The 19331-nt window shown below is 52.2% G+C and overlaps 6 protein-coding genes across 6 annotated transcripts; 3 read left to right on the forward strand and 3 right to left on the reverse strand.

Annotated features, from left to right (window-relative positions):
• Positions 1 to 105: 105 nt before the first annotated feature.
• On the reverse strand, positions 106 to 1812 carry TRIVIDRAFT_110710 (uncharacterized protein; the record flags this gene model as incomplete). Its single annotated transcript, XM_014103417.1, has 4 exons — positions 106 to 455; positions 515 to 1010; positions 1122 to 1580; positions 1703 to 1812. 4 exons carry the CDS (start codon positions 1752 to 1754, stop codon positions 416 to 418), a joined length of 1047 nt encoding a protein of 348 aa, XP_013958892.1.
• Positions 1813 to 2798: 986 nt separating this feature from the next.
• On the reverse strand, positions 2799 to 4292 carry TRIVIDRAFT_215647 (uncharacterized protein; the record flags this gene model as incomplete). Its single annotated transcript, XM_014103418.1, has 6 exons — positions 2799 to 3214; positions 3271 to 3368; positions 3474 to 3857; positions 3946 to 4053; positions 4131 to 4216; positions 4278 to 4292. The coding sequence occupies 5 exons, from the start codon at positions 4177 to 4179 to the stop codon at positions 3089 to 3091; spliced, it is 765 nt and encodes a 254-aa protein (XP_013958893.1).
• A 1356-nt stretch (positions 4293 to 5648) lies between these two features.
• TRIVIDRAFT_220134 (uncharacterized protein) lies at positions 5649 to 7792 on the forward strand (the record flags this gene model as incomplete). Its single annotated transcript, XM_014103419.1, has 5 exons — positions 5649 to 5888; positions 6029 to 6198; positions 6270 to 6399; positions 6485 to 6856; positions 6917 to 7792. The coding sequence occupies 5 exons, from the start codon at positions 5649 to 5651 to the stop codon at positions 7790 to 7792; spliced, it is 1788 nt and encodes a 595-aa protein (XP_013958894.1).
• A 316-nt stretch (positions 7793 to 8108) lies between these two features.
• On the reverse strand, positions 8109 to 8878 carry TRIVIDRAFT_71981 (uncharacterized protein; the record flags this gene model as incomplete). Its single annotated transcript, XM_014103420.1, has 2 exons — positions 8109 to 8342; positions 8400 to 8878. 2 exons carry the CDS (start codon positions 8709 to 8711, stop codon positions 8172 to 8174), a joined length of 483 nt encoding a protein of 160 aa, XP_013958895.1.
• Positions 8879 to 9257: 379 nt separating this feature from the next.
• Positions 9258 to 11516, forward strand: TRIVIDRAFT_71983 (uncharacterized protein; the record flags this gene model as incomplete). The annotated part of the gene is made up of 5 exons (XM_014103421.1): positions 9258 to 9322; positions 9466 to 9550; positions 9616 to 9665; positions 9730 to 10864; positions 10925 to 11516. 5 exons carry the CDS (start codon positions 9287 to 9289, stop codon positions 10927 to 10929), a joined length of 1311 nt encoding a protein of 436 aa, XP_013958896.1.
• Positions 11517 to 11967: 451 nt separating this feature from the next.
• On the forward strand, positions 11968 to 19313 carry TRIVIDRAFT_178290 (uncharacterized protein; the record flags this gene model as incomplete). Its single annotated transcript, XM_014103422.1, has 4 exons — positions 11968 to 16067; positions 16442 to 16484; positions 17170 to 17677; positions 17743 to 19313. 4 exons carry the CDS (start codon positions 11968 to 11970, stop codon positions 19155 to 19157), a joined length of 6066 nt encoding a protein of 2021 aa, XP_013958897.1.
• Between the last annotated feature and the right edge of the window lie 18 nt (positions 19314 to 19331).

A 19331-nucleotide genomic window follows, 5' to 3' on the forward strand; every position in this document is an offset into this window, starting at 1 on the left:
ATTTAAAAGCGGCAAAGTTTGTGTTTGATGGATGGTTCTTTTGATATACCCATTTCGTCAAATGAAAGAATGACAAAGAACACGTTTTTTTTAATAAAAAAAAATGAGAAACCAAAAAATATGCAGTTGCAATTTCAAGCCAGATATAAGAATAATTTATGGGTGGTAAATCTGGTCTATCATTTATCATAAACTGATTGAAAAGCATCGAAAAAAAAAGACAAAGACTGATTATGTATCGTGGAGGATACCAAATCGCTATGCAAAGGGAGCCACTGCTTCTGGACTCTCTACCCTATTGATGCAAAACGCCGTTGTTGAAACCTTTTCTCCCGTTTTAATCCCTCAACGCCAATTCCTCTCCATCCCTACCGTGGGAATGGATCGACAAGAGCAATGCGCTATTTAAGGCACTTTAAGATGATGCAGAGTAGACCTGCTTGGGGAAGGGGTAACTGAGAAGCACGAGTTAGCACAGATGGACTACGGATGGTTTATGGAAGAAGCAACTTACGAAGGACCAAGCTCCTGGATGCTCAGCTTAGCAAGCCACTGACCCTTGTCAATGGAAGCCTCCAGTGACTCGCCCTGGACAATACCAGCGACCAGACCACCAGCAAAGGCATCACCAGCACCGTTGGTATCGTTGATCAGAGCAGGGTCGATGGGGCGGACGGGGAAGACCTTGACCTCCTCCTCGCCCTGGATGGCGACCAAGGTGGGCTCGGTACCCTGGGTGATGATGGCAACACGCTTTCGCTGGGTGTTCTCCTTGGGCAGGTTGGCCAGAACCTTGACAACATCCTTGGGCTCCTTGGAAGGAAGGTTGTGAGCCTCGGCATAAGCAGCAGCCTCAGCCTCGTTGCCAATGACGTAGTCCCAGTAGGGGGCGCTGGCGTCGACAACCTCCTTGAAGAACTGGGGGATGAAGGGAGCAGCGAGAGACACGATGAGGGGCTTGTTCTTCGCGGCGGCCTCCTTGGCGAGCTCCATGATGGCGGGAGGGGAAACTTTGAAACAACAAGCGTCAGCATCTTGGCCCTTGTCATGATGTACTGGGTAGAGGTAATAGCTAGATGCAATCTAGATTGGCCTTCATGCGCCTCTTGCTTCGTACTTACCGGTGAAGTGGTAGCCTCCAACGTAAAAGACCTCGGCATTCTCAACCAGGGCCCAGATCTCGGGCTTCTTCAGGTGGTCCAGGCCGTAGTGGTCGGAAGCACCGAGGTCAGTGCAGAGACTGCGGTTGTGGCCGGTGATGACAACACCGCATCGGCCGGTGGGGTGAGTGGGATCAACGCGGTACTCAACACGCAGGCCGGCGGCCTTGACGGCATCGCGCAGGATGGCGGCGTACTTGTCGTCGCCGACACAACCAAAGTAGACGACGCTGTTGGGGGGCAGGATGTACTGGGCGCCGCGGGCGGTGTTTTGGGCAGCGCCGCCGGCAATGAGCTTTGCGTCAAAGTTGTTGAGGAGGTCCTCGTAGATGGGTTTGTGCTTGTCCTCGGCGAGGATGGCGTCGTTGGCCTTGAGGCTGTACTTGTCGAGCAGAGCCTGGTCACCGACAGCCTGGATGTCTGCAATTGGAATTGACCGGTTAGCGAATGGTGATTTTGTCGTAGAGAGAGAGAATGAGAGAAAGAAGGCGGGCAGACAGCTGAAGCTGCTGCAACACTCTTGTTTCAACGGAGAGACATACCGAGGAGAGGGTTCTCCAGGCAGACGAGAGCGTATTCCTTGACAGGAGCCATTGTGATGATTGACGTTGTGTCTTCTTTACTAGAAGTTTACAGGAGGAAGAGAAATGGGTAGGTGGGAGGAACTGAGGATATTGGAGGTTGGAGGGGCTCGTCGTAGTACTAATACTTTAGTGGGATGTGGTTTTTTGAGCGGACCAGCCTTATTCGTAGTGGTGGGGGTTGGGTGAGATGAGATGCCCCCCCCTTGTCTTTTTTTTTCTGTCTTTCTCGGCGGCTGCAGCTGATGACAGGGTACAAGTTGCGTAATGCATGTCACACGCAATGCCAAAGTACCGATTATATCCGCCGCATTACAGTAAAAATTGAAGCTGGTTCTTTGCATTCTACGTTGATGTACGTTGTACGTTGAAATCCTGATAAACCAATTCGGAATTGCCTCTTCATTCCCCAAGAATGCCGAAATGCATCTGCTCTGATCGGCTCCTGTTGCATGCTGCTTGTGTGTTGTTTGTGTGAGCATGTACAAGTCCTGTAAGAAAGCATGTAAGCTTCGCAGGAGGGATTTGCATCCTCTGCGGCCCCGGCTTTTTCTGCCCTTCCCCTGCTCCTCCGTAGCGGTAATTTGTGTCCGATCGTTGTGGCATCTTCCCGGCGCCGGACTGGGTGATTGTTTAGTTGCATCATTGTTGACCGTGCGCTGTATCGTACTCGTATCTCGAATACGTCTGCCTCGGGATATTGCAAATTTCTCTCTTTCTTTCATACGGCATCTTGTCACTGCTTGATTTGATTTGTGCACGCTTTGACACAACTATTCCTGGATTCATGGGATTAATGGGATGTGGCAGAATAATGCATGAAAGGACCGCAGCTGGATGAATGCCCCGAACCCGAGAAACTCGCCGATGGGTGGTATTCAATAATCAATGGGAATGCTATACAATTCCCACCAAGGATCTAGGAACACACTACCTAGTACCTAGGCTATACCAATCACCTAGGTATTTATACATGCTTCATACCTACTACTAGGTGGGTATGTATACATGTCAAGTGGGCAAGTAGATGTTTACTGACCATCAAAGCATTGCATTTATATGGCCAATATTCTCTCTCTCTTCCGGTGCATATGGGATTAAGTGTCAATTACATGGATATCTATTCTTTGTATATATGACCTTTTCACCACCTCACTGTCATGCGCCGGCTCATTCACGTCGGGAGATTGCAAGGAAATTGGCTCGTCGTTTGTTTTTGTTTTGCAACGAAATGTCATAATAGTACTTGGCAGAGGAGCCATGTCAAGTTTCGTTCCTGAGCAGTACCATCCATAGTAAGAAAGCCACTGTAACACCATCCCAATGAGACCATGAATTTTAGCCACCTTACTCCTTTGTCTTCTGAGTACCACGGAGCAGACCCGTCCTTCTGGCAGCAATAAGACCGGCCTTCTGTCCCTGTACGGCGTACCGTGAGATGGTAGAGGCCTTACCAATGTGCTGGTGGTTACCCTGTAATGGGGGTCAGTATCTGCATTAGACTGCCGAATCAAGCCGGGGAAACTTACACCACCGTGAGGGTGGTCCACGGGGTTCATGGCAACACCACGAGTCTTGGGCCAGCTGTTACGCTTAACAGCGAACTTGTGCTTGGCACGAGAAGCCTCTGTAGCAATTGTTAGCATCTAGTCCGTTTCCACTCTTTCAATATTGATTTTTCATCCTATTCCTCTTGCGAAAAAATAAAACGAAAAATCTGGGTTCCACGTACTCAACAGAGGCTTGTCGGTACGGCCACCACCGGCAACGATACCGATCATACCACGAGATCGGGAGTGGACGACCTTCTTGGCACCAGAGGGAAGCTTGATACGGGTCTTGCCCTCATCGGGGTTGTGGCCGACAATGGTGATGTAGCCACCAGAGTTACGGCCGAGAACACCACGGTCGCCAATCTTCTCCTCGACGTTGGAGACAACGGTACCCTCGGGCATCTCACCGACGGGCAGGACGTTGCCGACAGTCAGAGCAGCGCGCTTTCCGGCATAGATGAACTGGCCGGTGTACATGCCCTCGTTGGCGATGAAGGTCTCGGTGACCTGCTTGTACTTGTAAGGGTGGCGGAAAGTGACCTTGGCGAGAGGAGCACCACGACCTAAACACACAAAGAAGCCCTCGTTAGTTACAATTCGGCCCATGGATTCCCATCTCTCGTCGGTTTCCAGGTTCGTTCGGGGACTGACCAGGGTCGTGGATGATGTCCTTCACAATTCCGCGGACGTAGCCATGGCGCTCGGCGTAATCGAGGGTGCGGAACTTGGCCGGGGCCTTGTTCAGGCGGGTGTTGGCCGCTGTTTTCCCAAATTGTTAGAAATCTCGAGACGCATTTTCACCCAATGCTCAGGTTTCTCGGACGGCAGCTACTCACTGAAGATGGAGCCACGGCCTTTTCTCTGGTTGCGAATAACTCTACCCATGGTGACTCGACGTCGCTGGCTGCGATGTTACGGGTAGCTGCGAAGAGGATTGATGTCAGTGCTGGGCCACCGGCAGCGCGAGAAGTTGGGAACTTTACCTGAGTCCGGCCGCTTGGTGTTTTGACAAAGAGGCGCTCGCTTGCGCTTTCTGATAATTTTTTGTGTGCGGGACCTCTGCCACACAAGAGGAGCCCTGACCACGTGACTGAACTTTTCCGCGCTGCGCATTGGCCAGCTCGGAAGTACTTTGAACCTCCACTTCTCCAAGGGTCCCAAAAGCGGTAGACAAAAAAAAACCGGGACGTCAAAGTTCAATTGCCATGCATGGCAGAACCTCTAAATCAATTACACCTAGTACCTAAGAAGGAGAGAGTTCATGTCCTATTATGTATCCCTCTTATATGTGTTTATCGCATTTACTGAATACCTAGGTAGATACTGAGAGTTATCTGTTTATTTCCCATTTCATAAAGTCATCTCTTTCTCCAACAAGTGCCGAAGGTACCTGATTTTGATTCTCCCTGCAAACAACCCTTTTTCGGACTCGCTTATTATTTTGTCGACCGCTTTCTTCCGTACAGGGGGCTTGAAGAACCCCACATTTCCTCCTCTGGACCTTAATTCATCCAAGAGCAAAGACCTGAGTGGACGTGCCGTGAGATTGAGCGTCTCTCAAGACATGAGACGCGCCAGAATGTGTGCGAAATGCCACGGAATCAACATGTTGCTAAGCATTTGTCACCACGTGCATCCAATGCGAAATCCGTTCCCTTGCTAACTCTGGGTTATATCAACTTCTTATGCCCCTGCTATCATGCATTCTCGCCATGTGAAAGAGCTCAACGTGCGGCACCAATCTTCCATCATCGATGAAGACTACTGCTCTCGTTGATGAGCATGCTTGCCAAGTATCGCTGCCGGAAGCGTTTATTCGGCGACCTGCTCCATACCCTGACATACGGTAGTGCAGGGCTTGGATGCGGGGGGACTGGTAAAACCCAAGCTGGATGGAAGTGATGGGACCCTGAGCCATGATTTGCGAGGCCTACAACCTCTGCCGGATCTGAATTATGGGCGCTCGCGTTTAATTTGGACAGGCTGTCTCGGGCTGGCCATAGCTCTGCCTACTTTGGCTTTGGCCGCGTTCTGCGAGGACCAAATGAGACGGGATCTGTGGCATGCGCGGGCAATGGTTATGCCGAAATACGGCCTGAGCGTAAAGACAGATGAACAAGTTAGACCTCAAAGAACAGAGATTGGGCTCAGAGCGGCTTCTGTTCCCTTGATTAACACTGCATTGCTTGGTTTGGTGACTGGCGACGACCACTTTGATAGCCGCCCGTGGCCTATCAGAACTGATATGTACTGTAGCTAGTGCATCCACATCTCTCTCGACAAACGACGTGCCTCTTCCACCTCCCTCCTTCACACTCGCAGCACTTGCATCGCAGGAACCCAGTCTCAGCGCCATGGCTGCCGTAGAAGACGACTCCTCTGATCTCTCGTCTCTCTCATCCTTGTCGCCTATCCCCTCGGATGCCGAGTTGGACGACCTTAGTGACGACGCGCCGACCGCAACCAAATCGGGAATCCTCAAGTTCTTCCCCAAGTTATCAGAGCAGCCACCAAAGGAGCCTTCGCCGCCACCGCGCAAGCGGTCGCCCTCGCCACCTCACGAATATGTCCTCGCCGACAATCCTGATATTGCAGTGCGTTTTCTTCCATTCGCAAGATCCGTTGCTCCACCTTCAATGCTTGTCGCTTCTGTGTGGCGACATGTCGCGTTTACAGTGTCGAGCGACGCGAAATTTCGCGTGCAGACGTCATTGGGCTCGACTAACAGCTGCAGTTCCTGGTGATGTTCCGAAGCCGCTTCAGCGACGCATTCCCGAAATCACTTGCACATTTCGGACCACAAGAATTGGAACGAGACGTTGTCGAACCCATACCCGGTGATCGAGCGGAACATTTTTTGTGCGCCGTCCTCGGACTTCTCCTGAACCGGAAGCAAGATGTCAAGTATGCTTATTCCGCTCTGCCCAACATTGTGAGCGCCTGGGCTAATAACTCTTCCTTCCTTTCACTTACAGGGCAGGTCATTATGGCAGAGCTTTGGAGGATGCCATTGCATCTCATAAGAACCAATGGCCCTCTTCATGGGAGGACAAGAGCCCGCTTGCTGGCGGCGCAACTTTTAGCTCCATGAATCCAACTGAAAGGGTGAGTGCTCTCTTTATCATCTTTGGGTTTCTTGGTTTCCAGAAACAACTTCAAGTGCATGTGACTGATGACTCGACTCTTACAGTTAAATCTTTTGCGCATCCTTGTTCTCTGGGCTATGTCGTCGTCCGACACCCTCAAAGGCTTAATCAACCAATCCTACAAGCAAAATCGCCACGAGGACGACATCAATCAACCGCGCGCAGTTCAACCATGGGGATCTGATGGAGACAAGCGCCGATATTTCCTAGTTGAGGGACAAGATGACACCGCCTTCCGTGTATACCGCGAAAGCAATCCTGCTGGCACCAACCGGACTTGGTGGAGCGTCGCTGGGAGCATAGAGGAGCTCAAGGCTCTCGCCGATAAGCTCGAGACGAAAGATGGAGGCCCCAAAGCCAAGAAGCTCAGCCAAAAGATTCTCCAAGCCATCCCGCGATTCGAGGCAGGAGACGAGGTAGCTTCCCCCATGTTATTGCTTCCCGCCCTCGTTCAATCAGAGCTAACAAAGACGCAGAAACGAAAGCGACGAGAATATCGCCAGATGCGCAAAGAACAGTTCAAGCGCCCAGAGCCTGGATTTTCATTATACGAAGGCCGCACTCGCGGCAAGCGAATGAAGTACACGTACTCCGACGACGAAGACATTTTTTCGGACTCGACTGGCTATAGGCGCTCAGCTCGCAATACCGGAACTAACACACCAGCCGAGACCGGCCCTGTCACTACATCAAGCGGTCGTACTGTTCGAGCCCCTCCTCGGCTCAACATGACCACCGGAGAAGACCTACCGAACGATGTCCAAGGAGACAGTGTCGAGGCTGCTACAGAGAGATCGGCCGGACGACCACGTAGATCGACAGCGGCGAATTCTGGGACAAATGACTTCACGGATACAGACAATGGAGAAAGTGATGCTGAGTTTGGGGATGATGAAGATGATGTTGAGGCCCAGATTCCGGAAGAATCGGAGGACGAAGACGAGTTCAAAGATGAGGCTATGGATGAGGATGACCTGGATCTGCCAACCCAAACACTAGTTGTGAAGCTCTCAGTTACTCCACCTAAACTGAAGGGCGTCCTCAGTCCGAGTGAGCGAGCGGCAAACCTGCTGCCGACCTCGAGCGAAGGGAATTTGAAGGATGCACCAACCGGCCCACCAGATACGCCTACTCCAAACCAGCAAACATTTGAAACGGAGGCAGTTGCTCCTGTGTTCAGTGCGAAGACTTCTGAGAGGCACAAAACCCCAGAGGCCGCAGATCAACAGGCCGCAAACCAGTCCTCTATCCCCTCAGCTGTACCAGCAACCTCACTGGCATTTAGAGGTAGCCCTGAGAAGCAACCCGTGCAACTAGTGCCTGGGACTGTTAAGGTCATCAGCCAGGAATAGGACGCGATGGCCTGGCTCAACAATTAATGTTTCAACTTGGGAGTTAAGGTTAATTAAGCAGTGGACAGTCCGATACATTTATTGGTGTACTATCAGTTGAATCAACGGATCTAGAATTGGGGAAATGAAAATTAGGCAACAATCAGGTCTCCCTCGAAATCGCAAACGAGGGCTTGAGACCTAAACTATGAGGCGCGAATATGGTGTTTTTTTTTTTTTTTCGGATGTGGAAAAGGGGGACTAGAGGCCAAACGCTATTGCTTTCATCTATTTGTTAGACAAAAGGACAGGGTCTTCTCATAGCCGACGAGATAGTAATACATACTCAAGACTGGAGCATGAGTATTTGCATTCATTTTTAACCAACCACCATGTTTCATTACATACGTCTCCTATTAGGGGCGGGCAGTTTCCAATTATTCACGCTATACCACCATCTCCTTAGGCGAATGCCTATTGAGTCACCGTGTACTCTAGCGTTCTTGTTCCAATGCTGCCACCCAACCAAGACCAAGTTGAGTAAGACACCCTGGGCCAAAGGCATCAATACCTGTCATCCAGTCAGCTTTGTGAGTCATTGGAGCTTTGCAAACAAGTCGTAGGCCACCTGATCCCTAGCTGTAATGAGCAATACTTTCCACCATGTATCGGCCTTGGCGATGCTGTGGAGATAGCTCTGCTCGAACCGCAGGTCTGGAAGGGGCGGGAGGTTGTAGTGTTTCTTTGGAGGTCGCAAGACGCTGTATGGGATATCGTCATCGTCGTTGTCGATATCACTCCGTCGCACACCGTGGAAATCCACCAACTGGCTCTTGTCGGCGGCGGTAGATGGCGCAATGTCTTGTCGAGGGTCCGGATGTCTTCTGATATGGCCGGCCTGGATGGTGCTGCCGAGCTCGGTGGGGAGGGAGGAGGCCATGGCGCGGCGATTGAAGAGCCCTGCGTGAGGCTCCAAGGAAGATGCAACTAGTTTACCTGACTCTGCCGCCTCTAGGCTCCAATCCGCGTCCTGTCTCAAGTGCGTGCCGCGGTGCTCTACGGATATCGCCGTGAATCGCTTCCAAGCCTCGTCCTGGGATCGTTCAACTCGCGGGTTTTGCCGGGCGGTGAACGGATGGGCGATGACCACAAACCAGCTTCACGAATAGGCTGTGACGTCGAGCGCTTACCTAAGATGAACACTCCGAGACTCCGCCTTGGGCTCCTCTCGAGCTGATTGTCGGCCCGCCCGTTTTAGGCGGCTTGTGGCGGAAGACTTGCCCAAGCCTGCTGCGTTTAGCAGTTCTGGGGGGTACGTAGCGCCAGGCATTGGGGTAGGGTAAAATACCACAACCCAAAACCAACTCTCCTCCAACAAACAAACGCTGCTCCCTTCGACTAGCCAGTGTCACGCTCGCACGCGCCGGCGCTCTCGATCAAGGACTTGTCTAGCGGTGGGATATTTTTTTTTTCTTGTTTCTTTTCTAGAGAAGGGCCTCTTTTACCTCCTTCAACATGAGTGACCCTCAGGCCGGTGAGGCGGAGAAGAACGTGAGTCTCCAAAAAAAAAAAAAAAGCGAAAATACCTGAAAATATTTTTGGCCCCTGATTTTGCCCCTCCTTGCCTTATTGCCCCGCGTTGGCATCAAGACCGCCAAGTATACAGCAGCAATGCCTAACAAGAGTGCGAATAGATCGAGATCTGGAAGATCAAGAAGTTGATCAAGCGCCTCGAGGCCGCCCGAGGAAATGGAACCTCTATGATTTCCCTCATTATCCGTATGTATCGACACCGGCAGACCGCCCTCGCGACAACCCGATCGAAATTGCTAACCCCTGCTCAGCTCCCAAGGATCAGGTGTCGCGTATTGCCAAGATGTTGGCCGAAGAATACGTACGAATTAGCCCTCATTAGCTACTTGGGCTTCTTTACGAGCAGTTTGCTGACAACCCCACAGGGTACTGCTTCCAACATCAAGTCTCGTGTCAACCGACAGTCCGTCTTGTCCGCCATTACGTCGACCCAGCAGCGTCTTAAGCTGTATAACAAAGTCCCTCCGAATGGCTTGGTCGTGTACTGTGGTGAAATCTTGACCTCGGAAGGAAAAGAACGAAAGGTCAATATTGACTTTGAGCCGTTCAAGCCCATCAACACCTCGCTCTACCTCTGCGACAACAAGTTCCACACCGAGGCCTTGGCTGAGCTGCTCGAGTCCGACCAGAAGTTTGGTTTCATTATCATGGATGGTAACGGCGCCCTGTTTGGTACTCTCAGCGGAAATACCCGTGAAATCGTTCACAAGTTCTCCGTCGATCTGCCCAAGAAGCACGGACGTGGTGGTCAGTCCGCTCTGCGTTTCGCCCGTCTTCGTGAGGAAAAGCGTCACAACTACGTTCGCAAAGTCGCCGAATTGGCTGTGCAGAACTTCATCACTGCCGACAAGGTCAACGTTGCTGGTCTTATTCTTGCTGGTTCTGCCGATTTCAAGAACGATCTCAATGCTTCCGACATGTTCGACAACCGTCTGGCGGTCAAGGTTATCAAGGTTGTTGACGTCTCTTACGGTGGTGAGAACGGATTCAACCAGGCCATTGAGCTGTCGTCCGAGACGCTCGGAAACGTCAAGTTCATCCAGGAGAAGAAGCTCATTGGCAAGTACTTTGAGGAAATTAGCCAGGACACTGGCAAGGTTTGCTACGGTATTGAGGATACTTTGAAGGCGCTGGAGCTTGGTGCCGTTGAGACTCTAATCATCTTTGAGAACCTTGAAATCACTCGCTGGATTCTCAAGGACAGCGAGGGTGCTGAGATTATCCTGCACACAACCAAGCAACAGGAACAGAGCAACCGAGAGAGATTCCAGGATAAGGCTACTGGCCAAGAGATGGACATTGTTTCTCAGGAATCATTCCTTGAGTGGATTGCTGAGCACTACAAGGACTTTGGTACCGCCCTTGAATTCGTGTCTGACCGATCCACCGAAGGCAACCAGTTTGTCAAGGGTTTCGGTGGTATCGGCGGTATTTTACGTTACAAGGTCAACTTTGAACAGTTGGCAGATCTCGAGGATGACGATGATGACTACTACGACGGTAAGAAGACTTGATTGACAACTGTATTTCTACCACAACGGAAGCTAACTTGAAGGAAAGATTGACCAACCGATTCCCTCGTGGAGAACGAGGGATCCACTCAAGTTAACCCGTCCGCGCACGACGACAACGACGCGCCTCGCGACCTGTCGGGGTCAGGAGATGCCGCGCCGTTGTCATTTGCTCAAAGGCGCTTGATGCGAAATGCTGGTCGAATGCCGTCTTATCAGGCCCACCAGACGTCGCGACCAAGCCCGCTTCGCGCAACTATGACGGCCACTTGAGTTTCATCATCAAAGGAAAGAGGGTAAGCATTTCACGCACGCAAATATGCGCTCCTCCTGCACGGCCTTGGACTAAATCTGGCTTGCGTTAGGTGTCATCTACATAGCTGGGACCGGCGTGATTGAATGGGGTAGATGCTGGGAAGCGCCTTCAGACAAGAGGAATATTCGTGCTTACGTGTCCTTACCGTCAAATACTAGAGGTGAACGCGTGGCCTTGATTTAAAAGTTGGCATTCCGTTTTGCCTACAGACCAGTTTCAAACTTTAGAAAGCTAGTTTGCAGGACAAGAAGCAAGGAATAGAAATTTGACGCTCCTTTTCGATAGAAGACAGTCGACACTCAAAAAAAATGTGGAGGCCGGGACGCTCTTACGATGCTTTATTTCCCCCATAAAAGCCCAAAAGGGAAACAAAAGAACGCTCCCTATGCACCGCCTCTAAGTAGCATTGCCAGTGTTTCCGCACCTTCTTGCCTACCTATACAATGGATCTTATTGCTGGCGCTTCCTTGAAGCATGATGTGCAGATAGATACTCGTAAATGTGCTGGTGCTGGTGCTGGTGCAGGCGTTCCGAACCATACGTCATCAGGGTCACCGTGTTATCGATACCGCCACCGTGGTGAAGCTGGTCATTTCGCTGACCCACACAAGTAATAGCACCCATGTAACTGGGGGGCTTTGATAGGGCGAACCTCCTAACTTGTACAGAGCAAAGAACAGCCACTTGCGCCTCTCCAAGCGGTTTCAAGTCGCCGTGGCCTCTTTCTGCAAACGCTCTCAATGTTTCAATTCAAGTAACAATACAATATTGCCACCATGCCAGAAGCAACTGGCACGACGGCGGCCGCGCCCAAACCAGCAGACCGTGCTGTCCCTGTGACGCTCAACGAAGCGGTCCTCGACTCTCCTACTTTCCGCGCAACCGCCACTCACTTTGCCGACCAGGTTGATGCAGTTGAGAAATGGCTCAACGGGTATGTCGCTTCGACGTCGAAGCTCATGAGTGGGCTGCTTTCTCTCGAGGATACCATCAACAACTACCTCTCCAAGACGACACCCTTTCCCGACAACGTCATCGATAACGACTACACCCTCCTAGCTCTCAAGCGCACCAGCGAAGGCACGCGAGAGCTCTGGACACAGCTGCTCAACACGCAAAAGCGAATGGAAACAGCCGTTGTCGAACCTATTCGCTCGTTTCTTACGGGGGAGCTGCGAAACTTTAAGGAGATAAGGAGAAGCTTGGAGCAGACTCAGAAAGCCTACGACACGACTCTCGCCCGCTATACATCCCAGTCGAAAACAAAAGAGCCCTCTGCTCTTCGTGAGGATGCCTTTTCCGTATATGAGAATCGAAAGACATACATACAGGCCGCTATGGATTACTGCCAGCTCGCACCACAGCTCCGCTTCTCGCTGGATCAGCTGCTTGTTAAGGTCTGCTGCGATATCTGGAAGGAGATGAACCGGGGTCGGGATGCAGCCGCAAGTGCTACGCGATGGAGCCGAGAGCTAGATCGTGTCCGGGGTTGGGCCAAGGAAATGGAACTATCAGACAACGTCTTCAGACGGGAGATGCAAAACGCGAGGAAAGACATCAGCGATGCGACCTTTGAGGGGTTCAAGCCTTCTCGCGAGCTGGAGGATTATAGCAGCTCTACCGTAGCCTTCTTGGGCTCACGCGGACCCGTCAGCGTACGTCCAAACGACGGGGGCGCCGCAATTACCGAGATACAGGGCTGGTTGTTCTTACGCGTGGCGACCGGTAAGCCAGTCAGATACAATTGGGTTCGACGGTGGTACTACTGCAGGGACGGCGTCTTTGGGTGGCTAACCCCTGGACCACAAGGAGTTCTGCAAGGAGATGAAATTGGTGTGCTACTTTGTAACGTCAAGCCGGCCGCCGGTGAGGAACGACGGTTTTGTTTCGAGCTCAAGACGAAAAGCCGCAGCATGCTGATGCAAGCTGAGACGCAGAAAGAGCTGATGGACTGGCTAGAGGTTTTTGAAGTAACGAAAAAGAAGGCATTCGAGGCCACCATGGACAGAGACAACAGTGCCCTGACCGGCGGCGTCGACCCAGCGTTCTCGATCTGCCCCCCAAGCATTCCGGAGTTTTCGGCCAAGAGTGTCGATGCGCAAATGGGTGTAGCTGATGACACCGTACCAAGCACTGATCGTGCAGCCACTCTGGCTATTCCAGGTGCTGAAGCTGGTGGCTCATCCGCCCGAGCGAGTTTTGATCCTAACGGGAGCTTATCTCGTCGATCAATATCAGCGCTTGGGCGAGACCTAGCGCGTGAGGAGGGCGAGAGCGGTCGGGAACACGCAGCGAGGATCATCCAGAAGCTTGACCTTCACCGCAAAGCCACGTTCGGCGCCAGCCCCGAGCCAATGCTGACGACGTCCGGCTCATCTGGGGGACTGTCTAACATGATTTCTGGGAACCAAAGCTCCCAGCTCGTGGGAAACTCTGGGTCTCTTACATCTTCAGGCCCGGCCAAGCTTACGGGAGTTGCGCTTCCGTTATTGGACAACAAACCAGGCACCCTTGCCCCTCCTACTCTGGCCCGTCCTCCAACCATTACAAGCTTGAGCCGCACTGCAGTGCTCATCGCCGGAGAACGAGGCCATGTCTTGGAAGGCAAGAAACTTCCCACATCCGTCGTAGCCAACTACTGGGGGAGCAATGTTTGGGGAACCATGCATTCAGAGCCGGCCGTGGCAACTCAACTTGACGATGACGACCCCATCGGCGTTGTGGTGTCTGAAGGCGCGCACACACCGCTCGGTGAAGCAGCACAGGCGAAGAAGACCAGTGAGTCTCTGCCAGCCGGCTACCCTGCCGAGCTAAGAATCCAGCATGCCCAATTTAGGCTTTTGTTCCCCAACGCGCCTCCAGAGGAGAGGCTGGTGCTTGTTTTCCGAGCAGCTTGGTCGAGCTCGCTGGAGCGAGGTTCTAAAAGTGAGCTGCTTGCCGGAGATGGCAGAATCTACGTGACAGCAGAGAATATGTATTTCTACGGCCAGCAGCTGGGTCTGGTAACGGCCTATAATATCCACCTGGACATCATTACTGAGGTAACTGCGGCCTCTGGCAGAGACTGCGACTTCATCTTCCTGCATCTAGGCCAGGATCTCAACGACACTGGATATACGCGAATCACCGTCAAGGTGTTCCTTGACGACCTCAAGTTGCTCCATGCCCGTCTCAATCTCTTGGTGGACAATCTGCAGGCGGAAGAGCCGCTAGACACTTTGGGAATCATCAGTGCCCTGATCAACATTGATAAGCACGAATACGAGAAGCCAAGCCCAAGCGCTGAGAGCTGGGAAGAGGTATCTTCAGCCACACCCATGGACAACGGCACAGCTTTAGGAGGACCGGTCGAGCGGAGCGCAAGCCCCCTGCCACGCCTGATACCTCCCGTCTCTGGGCAGAAACTACCGCCAAAGTTGAACCTACCAAAACACGAAGTGATCTACGAGCCGGATGACATGAAGGAGATGGCTGCTGAAAGACACTTTGAAATTAGTGCCAAGGCATGCTTCCACGTGCTGTTTGGAGACAAGAGTTTTGTATTCCCCAAGCTCTACTTTGAGCATCGTGCGAAGCAGATTGCTCAGGGGCCATGGTCGGCGGCAAGTGACAAGGAGCCAATGAAACGTGAGTTTCACTTTAAGATAGACTACCTTGACGTCTTTGGCCGGTCGCGGACGGCAGACATACGGGATTTCCAGACAATCGACGTATTCAACGACCACGTTACGTATGTGGTTACGCATACGAGAACCGCATGGCACCTCCCTCATTCGCAATTCTTCAAGCTGGTGACTAAGGTTGTCATCACATATGTGGCCAAGTCGAGATGTAAGCTGGCGTTTTACGTCCGCGTCGACTGGTCGAAATCGCCACCCCTATCAAAGAGTCTGGTGGAACGCCAAGCTCTTCGTGATGCGGTGAGTGATGCTGAGGAGCTGGGAGAGCTAGCCACGGATCAAGTTCACAAACTGGGCTCGAGAAGTCGCACCAACAGAGCCATACAAGTATACGGCCAGGTAGGCCAGCAGACGCAGATGGTGGTCTTCTCACCAGCGCCAACCGACGCGAGGAAGAAGCAGGCCATTAAGCCTCGCACGCTCACGGCTATGTTATTCGAGACGGTCCGGTCTCTTGGCGAAAGTGTCGTCTCGTCAGTGATTTTGTGGATCATTGCAGTATTGAAAAAGGTATTCGACGTCGTGACGGCGCATCGACTTATCCTATTACTCCTGGGGCTGAGCATAGCTACCAACCTGATGCTCTCTTCCACGGAGTCATTGACGTGGTGGCAGGAGCGGCGAGCGGCGAACTTTATGCGCAGAGTTGGAGTGTCGCCAAACCACATGATGAGCAAGGCAATCTATCTTGCAGATCTGCATGAAGCTTCCGGCGCCAGCAATGATGAGCCGCCATTCCCCCAGAACAGCACGTGTTTCAGCACATTCAGGGAGCTCTTAGACACGACAAGTCTGGATTCCCCATGGGAGGAAGCGGGAGCCTCACTATCTCTGCCATCAAGTCGGGCAACGGCGCGACGGCTGCGGAAGACGCGACAGAGGCTGGGGATCTATCGACACGATTTGCTTGTCGCAATGAGAGTCGTCAACAGCGTTGAGCGGGAAGTTCTGCAGTCAGAATGGGAAAACTGGCTGGCGAATGAGAATTCCCTCTGCGATAATCTCGAGGAGATGTTATACGACGACAAGGTTAGAAGCAGCGGCAAGGACAAGGCGGACGATTCATCGTCGCAAAAGGCCAAGGGTTCAATACCGCCGGAACGGAGGAGAGCCCTCGAGGCCTGGCGTGATGACTATTGTGGAAGTTGTCGGAGCGACCATGCATCTGCACTGCAGGCGAGAAGGTTGTCCAACCTGTAAGAGTCCGAGTCGGGTCGGATATTGCATAGAGGGTGTTGGGAGCAAAGCGATTGTTTGACTGGCTGGCTGGCTGGCTGGCTGGCTGGCTGGCTGGCTGGCTCACTGGGTGGATGGATTAATTGCTTGACTGAGTGAATTGATTGTTTTGTTGCTGTTTATTTTGTTTATTTGAGGATACCAGGCATTACTTCGTCTCGGGCAGGATTCTAGCTTGTTTTGTCTCCCTCTGTAACTTATCCTTCGCTTTGTTCTTTGAGGTTCTTTATATATAGATAGCATGGGTATATAAGCATACATTGCACATAGCCTATTCGATGCCGTTGCTGTGAAATCCAAATCATACCACAGCTACAACATGTGATATCGCGAGTCCGGAGCAGCCGGCGTGGAGTCGGCGGAGTCGGAGCTGCGAAGTCCGAGTTTGAACGGAAGAGGAACAATAGCCGGCACGACTTGGAGGCCGTGAAACGACTTGTGCGTTTACAGCTGCAATGGCTAAAAATAGCTTTTTGGAATTGTATGAGCCCGTCATTACTCAATAGCTCTGCAGATCCAGAGTGCTGCTCACCAAAAGAGGCATTCACTGTTGCATATATTCATCATTCCTTTGGTTTACCTGCTTGCCTACCCTGGAACATGACGCTGGATTACGGCATCATTTGAAACACCCGCTGGAAACGGCAGTCTTTGAGCGCCGCTAGAGTGACTCTGCGGTGACGTCAAGGCCATTGGCCGGAGACGCAGAGCTAAGCGCCCCGGCCGGCGCTGGAGGAATGGCCTGAGCGCTCGCTGTAATCCGCTGGAAGCTTTGGCCGGTTAGTGGGTTCCACAGGCTTCCCTCGGCTTCAATGCCAATCCGGTGACAGGGCGATGCTTTTGCTTATCGAAAAGCACTATAGAACCCAATCCCATTTGATGTAATACTTTGTATACGAAGGTTCCTGGTGCCTTTTCCCCCCAAACCTCCTCCTCCTCCATCTCTTACTTTTGCGAGGCTGGACTGTGATTTGCTTTTGCGTTGTAATTTTTGTTGTGTTTTTGCTATTCGTGCCTTATCCTACTCTTCAACACACACACGCCATGGCGCCCCATCACGAGCCGCTGCGGGCGCTGGGGCCGATCGAGTGGGACGAAGTGCCGGTTGACGACCTCAAGCCGTTTATGAATGAGGCCTTCGTTGATGCTCAGACCATTGCAGAATCGGTTCCGTCTCCAACCACGGCGACGGCGGAGGGGGCCGGGGCAGCACCAGCAGCGGCGGTTTTCGAACAGGCCGAGAAGTCATACTCGCAGCGCCAGTCCGGGTCGTCACTTGCCTTGGCCCAGCAGCTGCGAAAGGAGTGGAAGGAGATCAAGATGAACCCAAAAGACAATCCGCTCAACATCAGCGTCTACAAGCTTGCCGCAAAGGATGGCAAGGGGGCGTGGTTTGCTAGACGAAGCCTTCACCATGGCTTGACGTACGACAGCTGGAAATCCGGCCTTGAGAAGGAGTTTTCTGAGACGCTCAAAGTACAAGGCCCTCCGGGCAGCGGAAACATTCGAGGTGTTGGTGCGGATAGACATATTGAGAGTCGACAAGTAGAAGGCTCGGGACATATGAGTGGTAAATACATCCCCCCCAATGATTGAACTGTTTGGATCTATACAGACTAACATGCATCTCCATAGTGTTCCAATTATCGGCGCAATTCCCTGGCCCTACCGCCCCGAGAGACTTCATCACGCTTCTCCTTACAACCGACTTTGAGTACAAGCCAGCAGACCAGGAGCGACCTCTACGACAGCACGTTATCGTATCAAAACCATGCCATCATGAGGAGTGCCCTCCTCGGTCGGGAATAATCCGCGGGTCGTACGAATCTGTCGAGATGATTAGAGAAGTGCCCGTCGAGAGCGATCCCCTTGCGTCAAAAACATCATTACTATCAACAGACCAGAGCTCTGAAGAGGTCCGAAGCTCTAGTTCAGACTCACGCGACCACCAAACCATGGCCGTTGAATGGCTAATGATAACGCGAAGCGACCCAGGCGGCAGCGTGCCCCGATTCATGGTGGAAAAGGGCACGCCGCCGGGCATCGTTGGAGATGCTGGCAAGTTTGTCAAGTGGATAACGGCCCTCTCCTTGCTCGACTCTAGAAGCGTCGAAAGCCTTGTAAAGCCGGAAAGTCCTGCTAAATCTATCGAGGCTGAGACACCGCGTGATGCCGGTAGTCCGCGGGTGCTTCCTATGCACAAACCCCATCCCAGTGGCGATTTCAAGAAGAGAGAGGCGGAGATAGAAGCAGCAAGAAGAGAATCCGTGCAAAGCATCCCCAGTAGTAATGGTATATACGGCATCATAAGCGGAGTCTTTGAGGCCGCATCTTCTGTCGTTGCCAGTGGACTACGGCAACGGGGAACCCCTGAAGAGAGCAATACTAGTGTGGATGACTTGGAATCGAGAACCGCCGAGGAGCACGAGACAGATGCAGACTTATCCGATCTTAGCGAGACATCCTCCATACGCACCTTTAGATCTGCCCTCGAAAGGTCCCTCACTGAAGAGAACCGGGCCCGGATTGTCGCAGGGAGCAATTCAGACGAGTCCAAAACCCAAGGAAAGCAGCTGCTAGAGAAGGAGCTTAGGAAACTCGAAGAGAAGCGGCGGAAGCTTGATGAAAAGACGGCTCACATGCAGCAGCGCATGGAGAACAAGCGACGCGGCGGCAAGGAGAAGGACGAGGCCGTGGTAGCCAAGATGCGTGAGAAGCACGAGAAGGAGATTGCCAAGAAGGAAGCAAAATACAGGAGAGAGCTGCAAAAGATTGAGGACAAGCGCGTGCACGAGGAGCGCAAGGCGGAGGCCCGCATGCGGAAAGCCATGGAGCGAGAGGAGAAGATGAACCTGGCGATGGAGCTGGAGAAGACCCGGGCGGAGAGAGACGTGGCGCTGAAACGGGTCGAGATTCTCCAGGCGCAGGTCGGCCAGCTTCAGTCGCAGAATACAATGCTGACGGCGAAGCTGGGACGGTTAGGAGGGTTTGATAGGGCGGCCTCCACGTCTTCCAAGGGCTCGGGGATGGAGAGCACCAAGTCGTCATGAGCTTTATGGCTATAACTGTTGGAGTGGCTAGTGAACAAGACAAAGTATGAAACATTCTAGAGGGCTTGGGATATTTTGTTCATTGGGATGGATGATGGATTTTGCATGGTACTGGGTGTTTTTTGGTTACTATATATACAAGATATTATAGCTTTCCTTGCTCTTCTTCTTTTG

This window comes from Trichoderma virens (genome assembly GCF_000170995.1).
Source record: "Trichoderma virens Gv29-8 chromosome Unknown TRIVIscaffold_4, whole genome shotgun sequence".
NCBI lineage: Eukaryota > Fungi > Ascomycota > Sordariomycetes > Hypocreales > Hypocreaceae > Trichoderma > Trichoderma virens.